The sequence below is a fragment of the Mobula hypostoma genome, chromosome X1 (assembly GCF_963921235.1).
Source record: "Mobula hypostoma chromosome X1, sMobHyp1.1, whole genome shotgun sequence".
Lineage (NCBI taxonomy): Eukaryota > Metazoa > Chordata > Chondrichthyes > Myliobatiformes > Myliobatidae > Mobula > Mobula hypostoma.
The window spans coordinates 65,746,178-65,771,449 of NC_086128.1; the positions used below are offsets into that span (position 1 = coordinate 65,746,178).

Consider the following 25,272-nt stretch of genomic DNA (forward strand, 5'->3'; position numbering starts at 1 on the left):
AGACTCCCCAATTATAGGAAACATCCTCTCCACATCCACTCTATCTGTGTCCTCTGGTCCTAGACTCCCCCACTATAGGAAACATCCTCTCCACATCCACTCTATCTGTGTCCTCTGGTCCTAGACTCCCCCAGTATAGGAAACATCCTCTCCACATCCACTCTATCTGTGTCTCTGGTCCGAGACTCCCCCACCATGGGAAACATCCTCTCCACATCCACTCTATCTGTCTCCTCTGGTCCTAGACTCCCCCACTATAGGAAACATCCTCTCCACATCCACTCTATCTGTGCCTTCTGGTCCTAGACTCCCCAACTGTGGGAAACATCCTCTCCACATCCACTCTATCTGTGTCCTCTGGTCCTAGACTCCCCCACTATAGGAGACATCCTCTCCACATCAACTCTATCTGTGCCCTCTGGTCCTAGACTCCCTCACTATAGGAAACATCCTCTCCACATCCACTCTATCTGCACCCTCTGGTCCTAGACTCCCCCACTATAGGAAACATCCTCTCCACATCCACTCTATCTGCGTCCTCTGGTCCTAGACTCCCGCACTATAGGAAACATCCTCTCCCCATCCACTCTATCTGTGTCCTCTGGTCCTAGACTCCCCCACTGTAGGAAACATCCTCTCCACATCCACTCTATCTGTGTCCTCTGGTCCTAGACTCCCCCACTATAGGAAACATCCTCTCCACATCCACTCTATCTGTGTCCTCTGGTCCTAGACTCCCCCACTATGGGAAACATCCTCTCCACATCCACTCTATCTGTGTCCTCTGGTCCTAGACTCCCCCACTATAGGAAACATCCTCTCCACATCCACTCTATCTGTGTCCTCTGGTCCTAGACTCCCCCACTATAGGAAACATCCTCTCCACATCCACTCTATCTGTGTCCTCTGGTCCTGGACTCCCCCACTATAGGAAACATCCTCTCCACATCCACTCTATCTGTGTCCTCTGGTCCTAGACTCCCTCACTATAGGAAACATCCTCTCCACATCCACTCTATCTGTGCCCTCTGGTCCTAGACTCCCCCACTATGGGAAACATCCTCTCCACATCCACTCTATCTGTGTCCTCTGGTCCTAGACTCCCCCACTATAGGAAACATCCTCTCCACATCCACTCTATCTGTGTCCTCTGGTCCTAGACTCCCCCACTATAGGAAACATCCTCTCCACATCCACTCTATCTGTGCCTTCTGGTCCTAGACTCCCCAATTATAGGAAACATCCTCTCCTCATCCACTCTATCTGTGTCCTCTGGTCCTAGACTCGCCCACTATAGGAAACATCCTCTCCACATCCACTCTATCTGTGTCCTCTGGTCCTAGACTCCCCCACTATAGGAAACATCCTCTCCACATCCACTCTATCTGTGTCCTCTGGTCCTAGACTCCCCCACCACGGGAAACATCCTCTCCACATCCACTCTATCTGTGTCCTCTGGTCCTAGACTCCCCCACTACAGGAAACATCCTCTCCACATCCACTCTATCTGTGTCCTCTGGTCCTAGACTCCCCCACTATAGGAAACATCCTCTCCACATCCACTCTATCTGTGTCCTCTGGTCCTAGACTCCCCAACTATAGGAAACATCCTCTCCACATCCACTCTATCTGTGTCCTCTGGTCCTAGACTCCCCCCACTATAGGAAACATCCTCTCCACATCCACTCTATCTGTGTCCTCTGGTCCTAGACTCCCCCACTATAGGAAACATCCTCTCCACATCCACTCTATCTGTGTCCTCTGGTCCTAGACTCCCCCCACTATAGGAAACATCCTCTCCACATCCACTCTATCTGTGTCCTCTGGTCCTAGACTCCCTCACTATAGGAAACATCCTCTCCACATCCACTCTATCTGCACCCTCTGGTCCTAGACTCCCCCACTATAGGAAACATCCTCTCCACATCCACTCTATCTGCGTCCTCTGGTCCTAGACTCCCGCACTATAGGAAACATCCTCTCCCCATCCACTCTATCTGTGTCCTCTGGTCCTAGACTCCCCCACTACAGGAAACATCCTCTCCACATCCACTCTATCTGTGTCCTCTGGTCCTAGACTCCCCCACTGTAGGAAACATCCTCTCCACATCCACTCTATCTGTGTCCTCTGGTCCTAGACTCCCCCACTATAGGAAACATCCTCTCCACATCCACTCTATCTGTGCCTTCTGGTCCTAGACTCCCCAACTATAGGAAACATCCTCTCCACATCCACTCTATCTGTGTCCTCTGGTCCTAGACTCCCCCACTATAGGAAACATCCTCTCCACATCCACTCTATCTGTGTCCTCTGGTCCTAGACTCCCCCACTATAGGAAACATCCTCTCCACATCCACTCTATCTGTGTCCTCTGGTCCTAGACTCCCCAACTATAGGAAACATCCTCTCCACATCCACTCTATCTGTGTCCTCTGGTCCTAGACTCCCCCAGTATAGGAAACATCCTCTCCACATCCACTCTATCTGTGTCCTCTGGTCCTAGACTCCCCCACTATGGGAAACATCCTCTCCACATCCACTCTATCTGTGTCCTCTGGTCCTAGACTCCCCCACTATAGGAAACATCCTCTCCACATCCACTCTATCTGTGCCTTCTGGTCCTAGACTCCCCAACTGTGGGAAACATCCTCTCCACATCCACTCTATCTGTGTCCTCTGGTCCTAGACTCCCCCACTATAGGAAACATCCTCTCCCCATCCACTCTATCTGTGTCCTCTGGTCCTAGACTCCCCCACTATAGGAAACATCCTCTCCTCATCCACTCTATCTGTGTCCTCTGGTCCTAGACTCCTCCACTATGGGAAACATCCTCTCCACATCCACTCTATCTGTGTCCTCTGGTCCTAGACTCCCCCACTATAGGAAACATCCTCTCCACATCCACTCTATCTGTGCCTTCTGGTCCTAGACTCCCCAATTATAGGAAACATCCTCTCCACATCCACTCTATCTGTGTCCTCTGGTCCTAGACTCCCCCACTATAGGAAACATCCTCTCCACATCCACTCTATCTGTGTCCTCTGGTCCGACACTCCCCCAGTATAGGAAACATCCTCTCCACATCCACTCTATCTGTGTCCTCTGGTCCTAGACTCCCCCACTATAGGAAACATCCTCTCCACATCCACTCTATCTGTGTCCTCTGGTCCTAGACTCCCCCACTATAGGAAACATCCTCTCCACATCCACTCTATCTGTGTCCTCTGGTCCTAGACTCCCCAACTGTGGGAAACATCCTCTCCACATCCACTCTATCTGTGTCCTCTGGTCCTGGACTCCCCCACTATAGGAAACATCATCTCCACATCCACTCTATCTGTGTCCTCTGGTCCTAGACTCCCTCACTATAGGAAACATCCTCTCCACATCCACTCTATCTGTGTCCTCTGGTCCTAGACTCCCCCACTATAGGAAACATCCTCTCCACATCCACTCTATCTGCGTCCTCTGGTCCTAGACTCCCGCACTATAGGAAACATCCTCTCCCCATCCACTCTATCTGTGTCCTCTGGTCCTAGACTCCCCCACTGTAGGAAACATCCTCTCCACATCCACTCTATCTGTGTCCTCTGGTCCTAGACTCCCCCACTATAGGAAACATCCTCCCCACATCCACTCTATCTGTGTCCTCTGGTCATAGACTCCCCCACTATGGGAAACATCCTCTCCACATCCACTCTATCTGTGTCCTCTGGTCCTAGACTCCCCCACTATAGGAAACATCCTCTCCACATCCACTCTATCTGTGTCCTCTGGTCCTAGACTCCCCCACTATAAGAAACATCCTCTCCACATCCACTCTATCTGTGTCCTCTGGTCCTGGACTCCCCCACTATAGGAAACATCCTCTCCACATCCACTCTATCTGTGTCCTCTGGTCCTAGACTCCCTCACTATAGGAAACATCCTCTCCACATCCACTCTATCTGTGCCCTCTGGTCCTAGACTCCCCCACTATGGGAAACATCCTCTCCACATCCACTCTATCTGTGTCCTCTGGTCCTAGACTCCCCCACTATAGGGAACATCCTCTCCACATCCACTCTATCTGTGTCCTCTGGTCCTAGACTCCCCCACTATAGGAAACATGCTCTCCACATCCAATCTATCTGTGCCTTCTGGTCCTAGACTCCCCAATTATAGGAAACATCCTCTCCTCATCCACTCTATCTGTGTCCTCTGGTCCTAGACTCCCCCACTATAGGAAACATCCTCTCCATATCCACTCTATCTGTGTCCTCTGGTCCTAGACTCCCCCAGTATAGGAAACATCCTCTCCACATCCACTCTATCTGTGTCCTCAGGTCCTAGACTCCCCCACCACGGGAAACATCCTCTCCACATCCACTCTATCTGTGTCCTCTGGTCCTAGACTCCCCCACTATAGGAAACATCCTCTCCACATCCACTCTATCTGTACCCTCTGGTCCTAGACTCCCCCACTATAGGAAACATCCTCTCCACATCCACTCTATCTGTGCCCTCTGGTCCTAGACTCCCCCACTGTAGGAAACATCCTCTCCACATCCACTCTATCTGTGTCCTCTGGTCCTAGACTCCCCCACTATAGGAAACATCCTCTCCACATCCACTCTATCTGTGTCCTCTGGTCCTAGACTCCCCCACTATAGGAAACATCCTCTCCACATCCACTCTATCTGTGTCCTCTGGTCCTAGACTCCCCCACTATAGGAAACATCCTCTCCACATCCACTCTATCTGTGTCCTCTGGTCCTAGACTCCCCCACTATAGGAAACATCCTCTCCACATCCACTCTATCTGTGTCCTCTGGTCCTAGACTCCCCCACTATGGGAAACATCCTCTCCACATCCACTCTATCTGTGTCCTCTGGTCCTAGACTCCCCCACTATAGGAAACATCCTCTCCACATCCACTCTATCTGTGCCTTCTGGTCCTAGACTCCCCAATTATAGGAAACATCCTCTCCTCATCCACTCTATCTGTGTCCTCTGGTCCTAGACTCCCCCACTATAGGAAACATCCTCTCCATATCCACTCTATCTGTGTCCTCTGGTCCTAGACTCCCCCAGTATAGGAAACATCCTCTCCACATCCACTCTATCTGTGTCTCTGGTCCGAGACTACCCCAACATGGGAAACATCCTCTCCACATCCACTCTATCTGTCTCCTCTGGTCCTAGACTCCCCCACTATAGGAAACATCCTCTCCACATCCACTCTATCTGTGCCTTCTGGTCCTAGAGTCCCCAACTGTGGGAAACATCCTCTCCACATCCACTCTATCTGCGTCCTCTGGTCCTAGACTCCCCCACTATAGGAGACATCCTCTCCACATCAACTCTATCTGTGCCCTCTGGTCCTAGACTCCCTCACTATAGGAAACATCCTCTCCACATCCACTCTATCTGCACCCTCTGGTCCTAGACTCCCCCACTATAGGAAACATCCTCTCCACATCCACTCTATCTGCGTCCTCCGGTCCTAGACTCCCGCACTATAGGAAACATCCTCTCCCCATCCACTCTATCTGTGTCCTCTGGTCCTAGACTCCCCCACTGTAGGAAACATCCTCTCCACATCCACTCTATCTGTGTCCTCTGGTCCTAGACTCCCCCACTATAGGAAACATTCTCCCCACATCCACTCTATCTGTGTCCTCTGGTCATAGACTCCCCCACTATGGGAAACATCCTCCCCACATCCACTCTATCTGTGTCCTCTGGTCCTAGACTCCCCCACTATAGGAAACATCCTCTCCACATCCACTCTATCTGTGTCCTCTGGTCCTAGACTCCCCCACTATAAGAAACATCCTCCCCACATCCACTCTATCTGTGTCCTCTGGTCCTGGACTCCCCCACTATAGGAAACATCCTCTCCACATCCACTCTATCTGTGTCCTCTGGTCCTAGACTCCCTCACTATAGGAAACATCCTCTCCACATCCACTCTATCTGTGCCCTCTGGTCATAGACTCCCCCACTATGGGAAACATCCTCTCCACATCCACTCTATCTGTGTCCTCTGGTCCTAGACTCCCCCACTATAGGGAACATCCTCTCCACATCCACTCTATCTGTGTCCTCTGGTCCTAGACTCCCCCACTATAGGAAACATGCTCTCCACATCCAATCTATCTGTGCCTTCTGGTCCTAGACTCCCCAATTATAGGAAACATCCTCTCCTCATCCACTCTATCTGTGTCCTCTGGTCCTAGACTCCCCCACTATAGGAAACATCCTCTCCATATCCACTCTATCTGTGTCCTCTGGGCCTAGACTCCCCCAGTATAGGAAACATCCTCTCCACATCCACTCTATCTGTGTCTCAGGTCCTAGACTCCCCCACCACGGGAAACATCCTCTCCACATCCACTCTATCTGTGTCCTCTGGTCCTAGACTCCCCCACTATAGGAAACATCCTCTCCACATCCACTCTATCTGTACCCTCTGGTCCTAGACTCCCCCACTATAGGAAACATCCTCTCCACATCCACTCTATCTGTGCCCTCTGGTCCTAGACTCCCCAACTGTGGGAAACATCCTCTCCACATCCACTCTATCTGCGTCCTCTGGTCCTAGACTCCCCCCACTATAGGAAACATCCTCTCCACATCCACTCTATCTGTGTCCTCTGGTCCTAGACTCCCCCCACTATAGGAAACATCCTCTCCACATCCACTCTATCTGTGTCCTCTGGTCCTAGACTCCCCCACTATAGGAAACATCCTCTCCACATCCACTCTATCTGTGTCCTCTGGTCCTAGACTCCCCCACTATAGGAAACATCCTCTCCACATCCACTCTATCTGTGTCCTCTGGTCCTAGACTCCCCCACTATAGGAAACATCCTCTCCACATCCACTCTATCTGTGTCCTCTGGTCCTAGACTCCCCCACTATAGGAAACATCCTCTCCACATCCACTCTATCTGTGTCCTCTGGTCCTAGACTCCCCCACTATGGGAAACATCGTCTCCACATCCACTCTATCTGTGTCCTCTGGTCCTAGACTCCCCCACTATAGGGAACATCCTCTCCACATCCACTCTATCTGTGTCCTCTGGTCCTAGACTCCCCCACTATAGGAAACATCCTCTCCACATCCAATCTATCTGTGCCTTCTGGTCCTAGACTCCCCAATTATAGGAAACATCCTCTCCTCATCCACTCTATCTGTGTCCTCTGGTCCTAGACTCCCCCACTATAGGAAACATCCTCTCCATATCCACTCTATCTGTGTCCTCTGGGCCTAGACTCCCCCAGTATAGGAAACATCCTCTCCACATCCACTCTATCTGTGTCTCAGGTCCTAGACTCCCCCACCACGGGAAACATCCTCTCCACATCCACTCTATCTGTGTCCTCTGGTCCTAGACTCCCCCACTATAGGAAACATCCTCTCCACATCCACTCTATCTGTACCCTCTGGTCCTAGACTCCCCCACTATAGGAAACATCCTCTCCACATCCACTCTATCTGTGCCTTCTGGTCCTAGACTCCCCAACTGTGGGAAACATCCTCTCCACATCCACTCTATCTGCGTCCTCTGGTCCTAGACTCCCCCCACTATAGGAAACATCCTCTCCACATCCACTCTATCTGCGTCCTCTGGTCCTAGACTCCGCCCACTATAGGAAACATCCTCTCCACATCCACTCTATCTCTGTCCTCTGGTCCTACACTCCCCCAGTATAGGAAACATCCTCTCCACATCCACTCTATCAGTGTCCTCTGGTCCTACACTCCCCCACTATAGGAAACATCCTCTCCACATCCACTCTATCTGTGTCCTCTGCTCCTAGACTCCCCCACTATAGGAAACATCCTCTCCACATCCACTCTATCTGTGTCCTCTGGTCCTAGACTCCCCCACTACAGGAAACATTCTCTCCACATCCACTCTATCTGTGTCCTGTGGTCCTAGACTCCCCCTACGATAGGAAACATCCTCTCCACATCCACTCTATCTGTGCCCTCTGGTCCTAGACTCCCCAACTATAGGAAACATCCTCTCCACATCCACTCTATCTGTGTCCTCTGGTCCTAGACTCCCCCACTATAGGAAACATCCTCTCCACATCCACTCTATCTGTGTCCTCTGGTCCTAGACTCCCCCACTATAGGAAACATCCTCTCCACATCCACTCTATCTGTGTCCTCTGGTCCTAGACTCCCCCACTATAGGAAACATCCTCTCCACATCCACTCTATCTGTGCCCTCTGGTCCTAGACTCCCCCACTATAGGAAACATCCTCTCCACATCCACTCTATCTGTGTCCTCTGGTCCTAGACTCCCCCACTATAGGAAACATCCTCTCCACATCCACTCTATCTGTGTCCTCTGGTCCTAGACTCCCGCACTATAGGAAACATCCTCTCCACATCCACTCTATCTGTGTCCTCTGGTCCTAGACTCCCCAACTATAGGAAACATCCTCTCCTCATCCACTCTATCTGTGTCCTCTGGTCCTAGACTCCCCCACTATAGGAAACATCCTCTCCACATCCACTCTATCTGTGTCCTCTGGTCCTAGACTCCCCCACTATAGGAAACATCCTCTCCACATCCACTCTATCTGTGTCCTCTGGTCCTAGACTCCCCCCACTATAGGAAACATCCTCTCCACATCCACTCTATCTGTGTCCTCTGGTCCTAGACTCCCCCACTATAGGAAACATCCTCTCCACATCCACTCTATCTGTGTCCTCTGGTCCTAGACTCCCCACGATAGGAAACATCCTCTCCACATCCACTCTATCTGTGCCCTCTGGTCCTAGACTCCCCTCATTATAGGAAACATCCTCTCCACATCCACTCTATCTGTGTCCTCTAGTCCTAGACTCCCCCACTACAGGAAACATTCTCTGCACATCCACTCTATCTGTGTCCTCTGGTCCTAGACTCCCCCACTATAGGAAACATCCTCTCCACATCCACTCTATCTGTGTCCTCTGGTCCTAGACTCCCCCACTATAGGAAACATCCTCTCCACATCCACTCTATCTGTGTCCTCTGGTCCTAGACTCCCCCACTGTAGGAAACATCCTCTCCACATCCACTCTATCTGTGTCCTCTGGTCCTAGACTCCCCCACTATAGGAAACATCCTCTCCACATCCACTCTATCTGTGTCCTCTGGTCCTAGACTCCCCCACTATAGGAAACATCCTCTCCACATCCACTCTATCTGTGTCCTCTGGTCCTAGACTCCCCCACTATGGGAAACATCGTCTCCACATCCACTCTATCTGTGTCCTCTGGTCCTAGACTCCCCCACTATAGGAAACATCCTCTCCACATCCACTCTATCTGTGCCCTCTGGTCCTAGACTCCCCAGGTATAGGAAACATCCTCTCCACATCCACTCTATCTGTGTCCTCTGGTCCTAGACTCCCCCACTATAGGAAACATCCTCTCCATATCCACTCTATCTGTGTCCTCTGGTCCTAGACTCCCCCAGTATAGGAAACATCCTCTCCACATCCACTCTATCTGTGTCTCTGGTCCTAGACTCCCCCACCATGGGAAACATCCTCTCCACATCCACTCTATCTGTCTCCTCTGGTCCTAGACTCCCCCACTATAGGAAACATCCTCTCCACATCCACTCTATCTGTGCCTTCTGGTCCTAGACTCCCCAACTGTGGGAAACATCCTCTCCACATCCACTCTATCTGCGTCCTCTGGTCCTAGACTCCCCCACTATAGGAAACATCCTCTCCACATCCACTCTATCTGTGCCCTCTGGTCCTAGACTCCCCCACTATAGGAAACATCCTCTCCACATCCACTCTATCTGTGTCCTCTGGTCCTAGACTCCCCCACTATAGGAAACATCCTCTCCACATCCACTCTATCTGCGTCCTCTGGTCCTAGACTCCCGCACTATAGGAAACATCCTCTCCCCATCCACTCTATCTGTGTCCTCTGGTCCTAGACTCCCCCACTGTAGGAAACATCCTCTCCACATCCACTCTATCTGTGTCCTCTGGTCCTAGACTCCCCCACTATAGGAAACATTCTCCCCACATCCACTCTATCTGTGTCCTCTGGTCATAGACTCCCCCACTATGGGAAACATCCTCCCCACATCCACTCTATCTGTGTCCTCTGGTCCTAGACTCCCCCACTATAGGAAACATCCTCTCCACATCCACTCTATCTGTGTCCTCTGGTCCTAGACTCCCCCACTATAAGAAACATCCTCCCCACATCCACTCTATCTGTGTCCTCTGGTCCTGGACTCCCCCACTATAGGAAACATCCTCTCCACATCCACTCTATCTGTGTCCTCTGGTCCTAGACTCCCTCACTATAGGAAACATCCTCTCCACATCCACTCTATCTGTGCCCTCTGGTCATAGACTCCCCCACTATGGGAAACATCCTCTCCACATCCACTCTATCTGTGTCCTCTGGTCCTAGACTCCCCCACTATAGGGAACATCCTCTCCACATCCACTCTATCTGTGTCCTCTGGTCCTAGACTCCCCCACTATAGGAAACATGCTCTCCACATCCAATCTATCTGTGCCTTCTGGTCCTAGACTCCCCAATTATAGGAAACATCCTCTCCTCATCCACTCTATCTGTGTCCTCTGGTCCTAGACTACCCCACTATAGGAAACATCCTCTCCATATCCACTCTATCTGTGTCCTCTGGGCCTAGACTCCCCCAGTATAGGAAACATCCTCTCCACATCCACTCTATCTGTGTCTCAGGTCCTAGACTCCCCCACCACGGGAAACATCCTCTCCACATCCACTCTATCTGTGTCCTCTGGTCCTAGACTCCCCCACTATAGGAAACATCCTCTCCACATCCACTCTATCTGTACCCTCTGGTCCTAGACTCCCCCACTATAGGAAACATCCTCTCCACATCCACTCTATCTGCGTCCTCTGGTCCTAGACTCCCCCACTATAGGAAACATCCTCTCCACATCCACTCTATCTGTGTCCTCTGGTCCTAGACTCCCCCACTATAGGAAACATCCTCTCCACATCCACTCTATCTGTGTCCTCTGGTCCTAGACTCCCCCACTATAGGAAACATCCTCTCCACATCCACTCTATCTGTGTCCTCTGGTCCTAGACTCCCCCACTATAGGAAACATCCTCTCCACATCCACTCTATCTGTGTCCTCTGGTCCTAGACTCCCGCACTATAGGAAACATCCTCTCCACATCCACTCTATCTGTGTCCTCTGGTCCTAGACTCCCCCACTACAGGAAACATCCTCTCCACATCCACTCTATCTGTGTCCTCTGGTCCTAGACTCCCCCACTATAGGAAACATCCTCTCCACATCCACTCTATCTGTGCCCTCTGGTCCTAGACTCCCCCACTATAGGAAACATCCTCTCCACATCCACTCTATCTGTGTCCTCTGGTCCTAGACTCCCCCACTATAGGAAACATCCTCTCCACATCCACTCTATCAGTGTCCTCTGGTCCTAGACTCCCCCACTATAGGAAACATCCTCTCCACATCCACTCTATCTGTGTCCTCTGGTCCTAGACTCCCCCACTATAGGAAACATCCTCTCCACATCCACTCTATCTGTGTCCTCTGGTCCTAGACTCCCCCACTATAGGAAACATCCTCTCCACATCCACTCTATCTGTGTCCTCTGGTCCTAGACTCCCCCACTATAGGAAACATCCTCTCCACATCCACTCTATCTGTGTCCTCTGGTCCTAGACTCCCGCACTATAGGAAACATCCTCTCCACATCCACTCTATCTGTGTCCTCTGGTCCTAGACTCCCCAATTATAGGAAACATCCTCTCCACATCCACTCTATCTGTGTCCTCTGGTCCTAGACTCCCCCACTATAGGAAACATCCTCTCCACATCCACTCTATCTGTGTCCTCTGGTCCTAGACTCCCCAACTATAGGAAACATCCTCTCCACATCCACTCTATCTGTGTCCTCTGGTCCTAGACTCCCCCACTATAGGAAACATCCTCTCCACATCCACTCTATCTGTGTCTTCTGGTCCTAGACTCCCCCACTATAGGAAACATCCTCTCCACATCCACTCTATCTGTGTCCTCTGGTCCTAGACTCCCCCACTATAGGAAACATCCTCTCCACATCCACTCTATCTGTGTCCTCTGGTCCTAGACTCCCTCACTATAGGAAACATCCTCTCCACATCCACTCTATCTGTGTCCTCTGGTCCTAGACTCCCCCACTATAGGAAACATCCTCTCCACATCCACTCTATCTGTGTCCTCTGGTCCTAGACTCCCCCACTATAGGAAACATCCTCTCCACATCCACTCTATCTGTGTCCTCTGGTCCTAGACTCCCCCACTATAGGAAACATCCTCTCCACATCCACTCTATCTGTGTCCTCTGGTCCTAGACTCCCCCACTGTAGGAAACATCCTCTCCACATCCACTCTATCTGTGTCCTCTGGTCCTAGACTCCCCCACTATAGGAAACATCCTCTCCACATCCACTCTATCTGTGTCCTCTGGTCCTAGACTCCCCAACTATAGGAAACATCCTCTCCACATCCACTCTATCTGTGTCCTCTGGTCCTAGACTCCCCCACTACAGGAAACATTCTCTCGACATCCACTCTATCTGTGTCCTGTGGTCCTAGACTCCCCCACGATAGGAAACATCCTCTCCACATCCACTCTATCTGTGCCCTCTGGTCCTAGACTCCCCAACTATAGGAAACATCCTCTCCACATCCACTCTATCTGCGTCCTCTGGTCCTAGACTCCCCCCACTATAGGAAACATCCTCTCCACATCCACTCTATCAGTGTCTTCTGGTCCTAGACTCCCCCACTATAGGAAACATCCTCTCCACATCCACTCTATCTGTGTCCTCTGGTCCTAGACTCCCCCACTATAGGAAACATCCTCTCCACATCCACTCTATCTGTGCCCTCTGGTCCTAGACTCCCCCACTATAGGAAACATCCTCTCCACATCCACTCTATCTGTGTCCTCTGGTCCTAGACTCCCCCACTATAGGAAACATCCTCTCCACATCCACTCTATCTGCGTCCTCTGGTCCTAGACTCCCGCACTATAGCAAACATCCTCTCCCCATCCACTCTATCTGTGTCCTCTGGTCCTAGACTCCCCAATTATAGGAAACATCCTCTCCTCATCCACTCTATCTGTGTCCTCTGGTCCTAGACTCCCCCACTATAGGAAACATCCTCTCCATATCCACTCTATCTGTGTCCTCTGGGCCTAGACTCCCCCAGTATAGGAAACATCCTCTCCACATCCACTCTATCTGTGTCTCAGGTCCTAGACTCCCCCACCACGGGAAACATCCTCTCCACATCCACTCTATCTGTGTCCTCTGGTCCTAGACTCCCCCACTATAGGAAACATCCTCTCCACATCCACTCTATCTGCGTCCTCTGGTCCTAGACTCCCCCCACTATAGGAAACATCCTCTCCACATCCACTCTATCTCTGTCCTCTGGTCCTACACTCCCCCAGTATAGGAAACATCCTCTCCACATCCACTCTATCAGTGTCCTCTGGTCCTACACTCCCCCACTATAGGAAACATCCTCTCCACATCCACTCTATCTGTGTCCTCTGGTCCTAGACTCCCCCACTATAGGAAACATCCTCTCCACATCCACTCTATCTGTGTCCTCTGGTCCTAGACTCCCCCACTATAGGAAACATTCTCTCCACATCCACTCTATCTGTGTCCTCTGGTCCTAGACTCCCCCCACGATAGGAAACATCCTCTCCACATCCACTCTATCTGTGTCCTCTGGTCCTAGACTCCCCAACTATAGGAAACATCCTCTCCACATCCACTCTATCTGCGTCCTCTGGTCCTAGACTCCCCCCACTATAGGAAACATCCTCTCCACATCCACTCTATCAGTGTCTTCTGGTCCTAGACTCCCTCACTATAGGAAACATCCTCTCCACATCCACTCTATCTGTGTCCTCTGGTCATAGACTCCCCCACTATGGGAAACATCCTCCCCACATCCACTCTATCTGTGTCCTCTGGTCCTAGACTCCCCCACTATAGGAAACATCCTCTCCACATCCACTCTATCTGTGTCCTCTGGTCCTAGACTCCCCCACTATAAGAAACATCCTCCCCACATCCACTCTATCTGTGTCCTCTGGTCCTAGACTCCCCCACTATAGGAAACATCCTCTCCACATCCACTCTATCTGTGTCCTCTGGTCCTAGACTCCCCCACTATAGGAAACATCCTCTCCACATCCACTCTATCTGTGTCCTCTGGTCCTAGACTCCCCCACTATAGGAAACATCCTCTCCACATCCACTCTATCTGTGTCCTCTGGTCCTAGACTCCCCCACTATAGGAAACATCCTCTCCACATCCACTCTATCTGTGCCCTCTGGTCATAGACTCCCCCACTATGGGAAACATCCTCTCCACATCCACTCTATCTGTGTCCTCTGGTCCTAGACTCCCCCACTATAGGAAACATCCTCTCCACATCCACTCTATCTGTGTCCTCTGGTCCTAGACTCCCCCACTATAGGAAACATCCTCTCCACATCCACTCTATCTGTGCCTTCTGGTCCTAGACTCCCCAATTATAGGAAACATCCTCTCCACATCCACTCTATCTGTGTCCTCTGGTCCTAGACTCCCCCACTATAGGAAACATCCTCTCCACATCCACTCTATCTGTGTCCTCTGGTCCTAGACTCCCCCAGTATAGGAAACATCCTCTCCACATCCACTCTATCTGTGTCTCAGGTCCTAGACTCCCCCACCACGGGAAACATCCTCTCCACATCCACTCTATCTGTGTCCTCTGGTCCTAGACTCCCCCACTATAGGAAACATCCTCTCCACATCCACTCTATCTGTACCCTCTGGTCCTAGACTCCCCCACTATAGGAAACATCCTCTCCACATCCACTCTATCTGTGTCCTCTGGTCCTAGACTCCCCCACTATAGGAAACATCCTCTCCACATCCACTCTATCTGTGTCCTCTGGTCCTAGACTCCCCCACTATAGGAAACATCCTCTCCACATCCACTCTATCTCTGTCCTCTGGTCCTACACTCCCCCAGTATAGGAAACATCCTCTCCACATCCACTCTATCAGTGTCCTCTGGTCCTACACTCCCCCACTATAGGAAACATCCTCTCCACATCCACTCTATCTGTGTCCTCTGGTCCTAGACTCCCCCACTATAGGAAACATCCTCTCCACATCCACTCTATCTGTGTCCTCTGGTCCTAGACTCCCCCACTATAGGAAACATTCTCTCCACATCCACTCTATCTGTGTCCTCTGGTCCTAGACTCCCCCCACTATAGGAGACATCCTCTCCACATCCACTCTATCTGTGCCCTCTGGTCCTAGACTCCCCCACTATAGGAAACATCCTCTCCACATCCACTCTATCTGCGTCCTCTGGTCCTAGACTCCCCCACTATAGGAAACATCCTCTCCACATCCACTCTATCTGTGTCCTCTGGTCCTAGACTCCCCCACTATAGGAAACATCCTCTCCACATCCACTCTATCTGTGTCCTCTGGTCCTAGACTCCCCCACTATAGGAAACATCCTCTCCACATCCACTCTATCTGTGCCCTCTGGTCCTAGACTCCCCCACTATAGGAAACATCCTCTCCACATCCACTCTATCTGTGTCCTCTGGTCCTAGACTCCCCCACTATAGGAAACATCCTCTCCACATCCACTCTATCTGTGTCCTCTGGTCCTAGACTCCCCCACTATATGAAACATCCTCTCCACATCCACTCTATTTGTGTCTTCTGGTCGGAGACTCCCCAACTATAGGAAACATCCTCTCCACATCCACTCTATCTGTGCCCTCTGGTCCTAGACTCCCCCACTATAGGAAACATCCTCTCCACATCCACTCTATCTGTGTCCTCTGGTCCTAGACTCCCCCACTATAGGAAACATCCTCTCCACATCCACTCTATCTGTGCCCTCTGGTCCTAGACTCCCCCACTATAGGAAACATCCTCTCCACATCCACTCTATCTGTGTCCTCTGGTCCTAGACTCCCCCACCATAGGAAACATCCTCTCCACATCCACTCTATCTGTGCCCTCTGGTCCTAGACTCCCCCACTATAGGAAACATCCTCTCCACATCCACTCTATCTGTGCCCTCTGGTCCTAGACTCCTCCACTACAGGAAACATCCTCTCCCCATCCACTCTATCTGTGCCCTCTGGTCCTAGACTCCCCCACTATAGGAAACATCCTCTCCACATCCACTCTATCTGTGTCCTCTGGTCCTAGACTCCCCCACTATAGGAAACATCCTCTCCCCATCCACTCTATCTGTGCCCTCTGGTCCTAGACTCCCCCACTATAGGAAATATCCTCTCCATATCCACTCTATCTGTGTCCTCTGGTCCTAGACTCCCTCACTATAGGAAACATCCTCTCCACATCCACTCTATCTGTGCCCTCTGGTCCTAGACTCCCCCCACTGTAGGAAACATCCTCTCCACATCCACTCTATCTGTGCCCTCTGGTCCTGGACTCCCCCACTATAGGAAACATCATCTCCTCATCCACTCTATCTGTGCCCTCTGGTCCTAGACTCCCCCCACTGTAGGAAACATCCTCTCCACATCCACTCTATCTGTGCCCTCTGGTCCTGGACTCCCCCACTATAGGAAACATCCTCTCCACATCCACTCTATCTGTGCCCTCTGGTCCTAGACTCCCCCCACTGTAGGAAACATCCTCTCCACATCCACTCTATCTGTGACCTCTGGTCCTGGACTCCCCCACTATAGGAAACATCCTCTCCACATCCACTCTGTCTGTGTCCTCTGGTCCTAGACTCCTCTACTATAGGAAACATCCTCTCCACACCCACTCTATCTGTGTCCTCTGGTCCTGGACTCCCCCACTATAGGAAACATCCTCCCCACATCCACTCTATCTGTGTCCTCTGGTCCTGGACTCCCCATATTGTAGGAAACATCCTCTCCACATCCACTCTATCTGTGTCCTCTGGTCCTACACTCCCCTACTATAGGAAACATCCTCTCCACATCCACTCTGTCTGTGTCCTCTGGTCCTGGACTCCCCCACTATAGGAAACATCCTCTCCACACCCACTCTGTCTGGGCCTACCCCGATCGTGCTGCCGGCCTCCCCGGGTGTGGCCTGCACCGACTGTCTGGCCAGCAGGGGGCGAGCTTCAGCCAGGGTTCAGACCGCCAGGCGAGAGTCGGGGTGGGGGGTCAAGGTCAGGGGTCAGGGGTCAGGGGCTTAGGGACTGACGCTACATCGGGCACCCACCGTCATCAAAATTAATTTTTCGCTTCGACTCAGTCTTCTCGGTCTTGATCCGTTCAATAAGCACCGGGGACACTGACGTGATAAAGATGGAGAGATTAATATGGTGTCGGGCTTTACACCAGGCATGATAAAGATCGAGAGGTTAAAACCGGTATCGGGTCCTTACACGAAGCGCTTACACCAGGCATGATAAAGATCGAGAGGTTAAAAACAGTATCTGGTCCTTACACGAGGCGCTTGCACAGAGAAGAGGAACAGGGCCACCGGCATATCACAAACAACGGTGTAAACTTCACTTTTCACTGCCAAAGTTTAATCTTTAACCCACCATAAATACAAGAGGTTCTGCAGACACTGGAAATCCAGAGCAACACACACACACACACACACTCACACTCACACTCACACGCACACACTCACACACACACTCACACTCACACACACACACAGACACACACTCACACTCACACTCACACTCACACTCACACACACACTCACACTCACTCACACTCACACTCACACACACTCACACACACTCACACTCACACACACACACACTCACACACACACTCACACTCACACACACACAGACACAAAATGCCGGAGGAACTCAGCAGGTCAGGCAGCGTCTGTGGACGTTAGATAGTCAACATTTCGGGTCGAGTCTCTCATTGGGACTGGAAAGAAAGGTGGAAGGTGCCAGAATTAAAGACGGCAGGGTCAGGAGGGGAAGGAGGGAAAATTAGAGGGTGCTTGGTGAAGACAGATTTGGTGGGGGAAAGGGGAAGGAGGAGGGACACCAGGGGGAGGTGATGGGTGGGAAAGGTAAAGGACTGGAGAGGAAGGAATCTGATCGGAGAGGAGAGTGGACCGTGGGAGAAAGGGAGGGAGGAGGGACACCAGGGGGAGATGGTAGGCAGGTGAGGGGGAGGAGGTAGGCGACCAGAGTGGGGAATAGAAGAAGAGGGAAGTGGGAGGGAATTTTTTTTTTAAAGAGGAAGGAGAAATCGATGTTCATGCCATTGGGTTGGAGGCCACCCAGACGGAATACGAGGTGTTACTCCTCCACCCTCGTCGTGGCCCAAGAGGAGGCCGTGGACCGACACGTCGGAACGGGAACAGGAACAGCTTGGCCACCGGGAAATTCCGCTCTTGGCGGACGGAGAAGTGCTGCTCGAAGGAGCGGGTCCCCCCGCCGCCCCCTGATTTACGAGGGGTGTCACCGGGGTAGAGGAGGCCGCGTCGGGAGCTCCGGACACAACAGGCCACCCCAGCGGGGTGGCGAGTTTCAGCCCACCTCTTGCCGTGCTCGGTGGAGGTAACGCGAGGAAACCAATTCCAGCATCACCGTCTCCGTCACCCCTACTGCCCAGCTAACGCACTGGGCTCCCTTTACACCACCACACCAGCCATGGCGCACTCAATGCTCTCAATGGCAAAGCCGAGCAGGATTACTGATCTGTGCAGCCGATGCCGTAGGGTCCTTGGGAACAGGCGGTGCGGCCTCCGGCCAACGGAATGGGAAGTGTTGGACTCAACTCGCTAAAACGTAGAACACAATAACTTCAAGCAACACACATCAAAGTTGCTGGTGAACGCAGCAGGCCAGGCAGCATCTCTAGGAAGAGGTACAGTCGACGTTTTGGGCCGAGACCCTTCGTCAGGACTAACTGAAGGAAGAGCTAGTAAGAGATTTGAAAGTGGGACGGGGAGGGGGAGATCCAAAATGATAGGAGAAGACAGGAGGGGGAGGGATGGAGCCAAGAGCTGGACAGGTGATTGGCAAAAGGGATATGAGAGGATCATGGGACAGGAGGCCCAAGGAGAAAAAAAAGGGGGAGGGGGGAACCCAGAGGATGGGCAAGGGGTATAGTGAGAGGGACAGAGGGAGAAAAAGGAGAGAGAGAAAGAATGTGTGTATATAAATAAATAAGGGATGGGGTACAAGGGGGAGGTGGGGCATTAGCAGAAGTTTGAGAAGTCAATGTTCATGTCATCAGGTTGGACGCTACCCAGAAGGATCAGAGCAGAATTAGGCCATTCGGCCCATTGAACATGTTCTACCATTCCATCATGGCTGATTTACTATCCCTCTCAACCCCATTCTCCCCATAACCTTTGACACCCTGACTGATCAAGAACCTATCAACCTCTACTTTAAATATACCCAATGACTTGGCCTCCACAGCCGTCTGTGGCAACAAATTCCACAGATTCAGTGCCCTCTGGCTCAGGGGCTCCCACCCTCTTTTCCCTGCCACGGACCACTACCATTAATCGAGGTATTCCAGAGGGGAAGAGTATTGATGTACAACCAATGACAAAGAACACCTGGAGACACATTCACAGTTCCTCACCATCGTTCCAATGTGCGTCCAATGACAAGGAAGATTTAGAGACCCTTCCACAGTTCCTCACCATTGTACTGATGTACAACCAATGACAAGGAGGCAGGGTTATAGAAATAAAACGTATCAACGCAGAGGAGAAATTGAGACTTTCCAAACCACTTTTTAAATTGCTGCTTACCTTGCAAATACCAATTCCCTATCGGTACTTTAACCTCTAACTCTATATTTATATACTCCTCCATTATTCACAGTTAACGAATGCTGCCATTTTCTGTGCACATCAAAGCCCCAATCATCCGACCACAGCAAAGCCCTAACACACGCAAGTATAAATGGTGAATAATTTTAACCCTCGGAAATTGACCCCCTAACAGACTCAGTAAAACCATGGACGTGACCCCGGGTCGCCAGTAGAGTACTCTGAGAGCTCTGAGTTTTTTTAACTCTTGGGTTTTTTGTTTATCTTCTCTGCGTTTTATTAATTATAACTCTCTCTGGTTTGGGCTTCCGGTTTTTGTGTCACTGTTTGGTCTTCTCCAGTTCACACTGAAGTTGCAATTGTGCTTCAAGACTTCCAGTTAACTCTCTGAGACATTTCAGGTGTCTAATTAAGTATCCTTGGACTTTTGTCTCTTAGTACATTAGTTACTTGTATTAGTCTGGGGTTTTATTAGCTTGACTAAAAGTCTTTCGTGCCCTGGAGTGTATTCAAACCCCTCCTTTCCTCAGTTGTCCTGATCCTTGCCTGGTGGAGCTCTGGCTAAGTGATTGCCAACTTCTACAAAGTTTCAAAGATGCAGCGTGACAAGTATAACCTGAGCACGACTTCATCCCAACAATGGCCCCTGCTGACCGGTTGTCAGAGGTTCTGCAAGGGTGCCGGTGCGTGTCCAAGCCCAGCCTGGTGTCCTACCGTCCATCCTGCCGGACCTCTGCTTCCTGCGATGCTCTTCCAGCTCCTCTTCCTTGGCTTTGTCCGCTATCTCGATCTCCTCCTGGACGTTCTGCAGAGCCTACGGTGAAACCAGAGAGGGGTTATCCCTGTTCCTGGTCCGGGTGGCTAAGGTGCCACAGCCTCATATTTTCTGGAGTTGGAACCTGTACATCAGGGGTTCCCCAACATGGGGACATGGACCCCTTGCTTAAAGGTCCAGATAGAGTGGATGTGAAGAAGATGTTTCCTATAGTCGGGGAGACTAGGACCAGAGGACACAGATAGAGTGGATGTGGAGAGGATGTTTCCTATAGTGGGGGGAGTCTAGGACCAGAGGGCACAGATAGAGTGGATGTGGAGAGGATGTTTCCTATAGTGGGGGGAGTCTAGGACCAGAGGACACAGATAGAGTGGATGTGGAGAGGATGTTTCCTATATTGGGGGGAGTCTAGGACCAGAGGACACAGGTAGAGTGGATGTGGAGAGGATGTTTCCTGTAGTGGGGGAGTCTAGGACCAGAGGGCACAGATAGAGTGGGTGTGGAGAGGATGTTTCCTATAGTGGGGGAGTCTAGGACCAGAGGACACAGATAGAGTGGATGTGGAGAGGATGTTTCCTATAGTGGGGGAGTCTAGGACCAGAGGACACAGATAGAGTGGATGTGGAGAGGATGTTTCCTAAACTGAGGGAGTTAGGACCAGAGGACACAAATAGAGTGGATGTGGAGAGGATGTTTCCTATAGTGAGGGAGTCTAGGACCAGAGGACACAGATAGAGTGGATGTGGAGAGGATGTTTCCTATAGTGGGGGGAGTCTAGGACCAGAGGACACAGGTAGAGTGGATGTGGAGAGGATGTTTCCTATAGTGAGGGAGTCTAGGACCAGAGGACACAGATAGAGTGGATGTGGAGAGGATGTTTCCTATAGTGGGGGGAGTCTAGGACCAGAGGACACAGATAGAGTGGATGTGGAGAGGATGTTTCCTATAGTGGGGGAGTCTAGGACCAGAGGACACAGATAGAGAGGATGTGGAGAGGATGTTTCCTATAGTGGGGGAGTCTAGGACCAGAGGACACAGATAGAGTGGATGTGGAGAGGATGTTTCCTATAGTGGGGGAGTCTAGGACCAGAGGACACAGGTAGAGTGGATGTGGAGAGGATGTTTCCTATAGTGGGGGAGTCTAGGACCAGAGGACACAGATAGAGTGGATGTGGAGAGGATGTTTCCTATAGTGGGGGGAGTCTGGGACCAGAGGACACAGATAGAGTGGATGTGGAGAGGATGTTTCCTATAGTGGGGGGAGTCTAGGACCAGAGGGCACAGATAGAGTGGATGTGGAGAGGATGTTTCCTATAGTGGGGGGAGTCTAGGACCAGAGGACACAGATAGAGTGGATGTGGAGAGGATGTTTCCTATAGTGGGGGGAGTCTAGGACCAGAGGACACAGGTAGAGTGGATGTGGAGAGGATGTTTCCTATAGTGGGGCAGTCTAGGACCAGAGGGCACAGATAGAGTGGGTGTGGAGAGGATGTTTCCTATAGTGGGGGAGTCTAGGACCAGAGGACACAGATAGAGTGGATGTGGAGAGGATGTTTCCTATAGTGGGGGGAGTCTGGGACCAGAGGACACAGATAGAGTGGATGTGGAGAGGATGTTTCCTATAGTGGGGGGAGTCTAGGACCAGAGGGCACAGATAGAGTGGATGTGGAGAGGATGTTTCCTATAGTGGGGTGAGTCTAGAACCAGAGGACACAGATAGAGTGGATGTGGAGAGGATGTTTCCTATAGTGGGGGGAGTCTAAGACCAGAGGACACAGGTAGAGTGGATGTGGAGAGGATGTTTCCTATAGTGGGGGAGTCTAGGACCAGAGGACACAGATAGACTGGATGTGGAGAGGATGTTTCCTATAGTGGGGGGAGTCTGGGACCAGAGGACACAGATAGAGTGGATGTGGAGAGGATGTTTCCTATAGTGGGGGGAGTCTAGGACCAGAGGGCACAGATAGAGTGGATGTGGAGAGGATGTTTCCTATAGTGGGGGGAGTCTAGGACCAGAGGACACAGATAGAGTGGATGTGGAGAGGATGTTTCCTATAGTGGGGGGAGTCTAGGACCAGAGGACACAGGTAGAGTGGATGTGGAGAGGATGTTTCCTGTAGTGGGGGAGTCTAGGACCAGAGGGCACAGATAGAGTGGGTGTGGAGAGGATGTTTCCTATAGTGGGGGAGTCTAGGACCAGAGGACACAGATAGAGTGGATGTGGAGAGGATGTTTCCTATAGTGAGGGAGTCTAGGACCAGAGGACACAGATAGAGTGGATGTGGAGAGGATGTTTCCTATAGTGGGGGGAGTCTAGGACCAGAGGACACAGGTAGAGTGGATGTGGAGAGGATGTTTCCTATAGTGAGGGAGTCTAGGACCAGAGGACACAGATAGAGTGGATGTGGAGAGGATGTTTCCTATAGTGGGGGGAGTCTAGGACCAGAGGACACAGATAGAGTGGATGTGGAGAGGATGTTTCCTATAGTGGGGGAGTCTAGGACCAGAGGACACAGATAGAGTGGATGTGGAGAGGATGTTTCCTATAGTGGGGGAGTCTAGGACCAGAGGACACAGATAGAGTGGATGTGGAGAGGATGTTTCCTATAGTGGGGGAGTCTAGGACCAGAGGACACAGATAGAGTGGATGTGGAGAGGATGTTGCCTATAGTGGGGGGAGTCTGGGACCAGAGGACACAGATAGAGTGGATGTGGAGAGGATGTTTCCTATAGTGGGGGGAGTCTAGGACCAGAGGGCACAGATAGAGTGGATGTGGAGAGGATGTTTCCTATAGTGGGGGGAGTCGAGGACCAGAGGACACAGATAGAGTGGATGTGGAGAGGATGTTTCCTATAGTGGGGGGAGTCTAGGACCAGAGGACACAGGTAGAGTGGATGTGGAGAGGATGTTTCCTATAGTGGGGCAGTCTAGGACCAGAGGGCACAGATAGAGTGGGTGTGGAGAGGATGTTTCCTATAGTGGGGGAGTCTAGGACCAGAGGACACAGATAGAGTGGATGTGGAGAGGATGTTTCCTATAGTGGGGGGAGTCTGGGACCAGAGGACACAGATAGAGTGGATGTGGAGAGGATGTTTCCTATAGTGGGGGGAGTCTAGGACCAGAGGGCACAGATAGAGTGGATGTGGAGAGGATGTTTCCTATAGTGGGGTGAGTCTAGAACCAGAGGACACAGATAGAGTGGATGTGGAGAGGATGTTTCCTATAGTGGGGGGAGTCTAAGACCAGAGGACACAGGTAGAGTGGATGTGGAGAGGATGTTTCCTATAGTGGGGGAGTCTAGGACCAGAGGACACAGATAGAGTGGATGTGGAGAGGATGTTTCCTATAGTGGGGGGAGTCTGGGACCAGAGGACACAGATAGAGTGGATGTGGAGAGGATGTTTCCTATAGTGGGGGGAGTCTAGGACCAGAGGGCACAGATAGAGTGGATGTGGAGAGGATGTTTCCTATAGTGGGGGGAGTCTAGGACCAGAGGACACAGATAGAGTGGATGTGGAGAGGATGTTTCCTATAGTGGGGGGAGTCTAGGACCAGAGGACACAGGTAGAGTGGATGTGGAGAGGATGTTTCCTGTAGTGGGGGAGTCTAGGACCAGAGGGCACAGATAGAGTGGGTGTGGAGAGGATGTTTCCTATAGTGGGGGAGTCTAGGACCAGAGGACACAGATAGAGTGGATGTGGAGAGGATGTTTCCTATAGTGGGGGGAGTCTAGGACCAGAGGACACAGATAGAGTGGATGTGGAGAGGATGTTTCCTATAGTGGGGGGAGTCTGGGACCAGAGGACACAGATAGAGTGGATGTGGAGAGGATGTTTCCTATAGTGGGGGGAGTCTAGGACCAGAGGGCACAGATAGAGTGGATGTGGAGAGGATGTTTCCTATAGTGGGGGGAGTCTAGAACCAGAGGACACAGATAGAGTGGATGTGGAGAGGATGTTTCCTATAGTGGGGGGAGTCTGGGACCAGAGGACACAGATAGAGTGAATGTGGAGAGGATGTTTCCTATAGTGGGGGGGAGTCTAAGACCAGAGGACACAGGTAGAGTGGATGTGGAGAGGATGTTTCCTAAACTGAGGGAGTCTAGGACCAGAGGACACAGATAGAGTGGATGTGGAGAGGATGTTTCCTATAGTGGGGGGAGTCTAGGACCAGAGGACACAGGTAGAGTGGATGTGGAGAGGATGTTTCCTATAGTGGGGGGAGTCTAGGACCAGAGGGCACAGATAGAGTGGATGTGGAGAGGATGTTTCCTATAGTGGGGGGAGTCTAGAACCAGAGGACACAGATAGAGTGGATGTGGAGAGGATGTTTCCTATAGTGGGGGGAGTCTGGGACCAGAGGACACAGATAGAGTGAATGTGGAGAGGATGTTTCGTATAGTGGGGGGGAGTCTAAGACCAGAGGACACAGGTAGAGTGGATGTGGAGAGGATGTTTCCTAAACTGAGGGAGTCTAGGACCAGAGGACACAGATAGAGTGGATGTGGAGAGGATGTTTCCTATAGTGGGGGGAGTCTAGGACCAGAGGACACAGGTAGAGTGGATGTGGAGAGGATGTTTCCTAAACTGAGGGAGTTAGGACCAGAGGACACAGATAGACTGGACGTGGAGAGGA

At 51.4% G+C, this 25,272-nt stretch overlaps 1 protein-coding gene across 1 annotated transcript in view; it reads right to left on the bottom strand.

Moving 5' to 3' along the window:
* Positions 1–25,272, bottom strand: part of odad4 (outer dynein arm docking complex subunit 4) — a 171,941-nt gene that overhangs the window by 80,214 nt on the left and 66,455 nt on the right. The window contains exon 11 of the mRNA XM_063037176.1: positions 20,576–20,675. Within this exon, the coding sequence (XP_062893246.1) occupies positions 20,576–20,675 (100 nt within the window). The remainder of the gene's footprint in view (positions 1–20,575; positions 20,676–25,272) is intronic.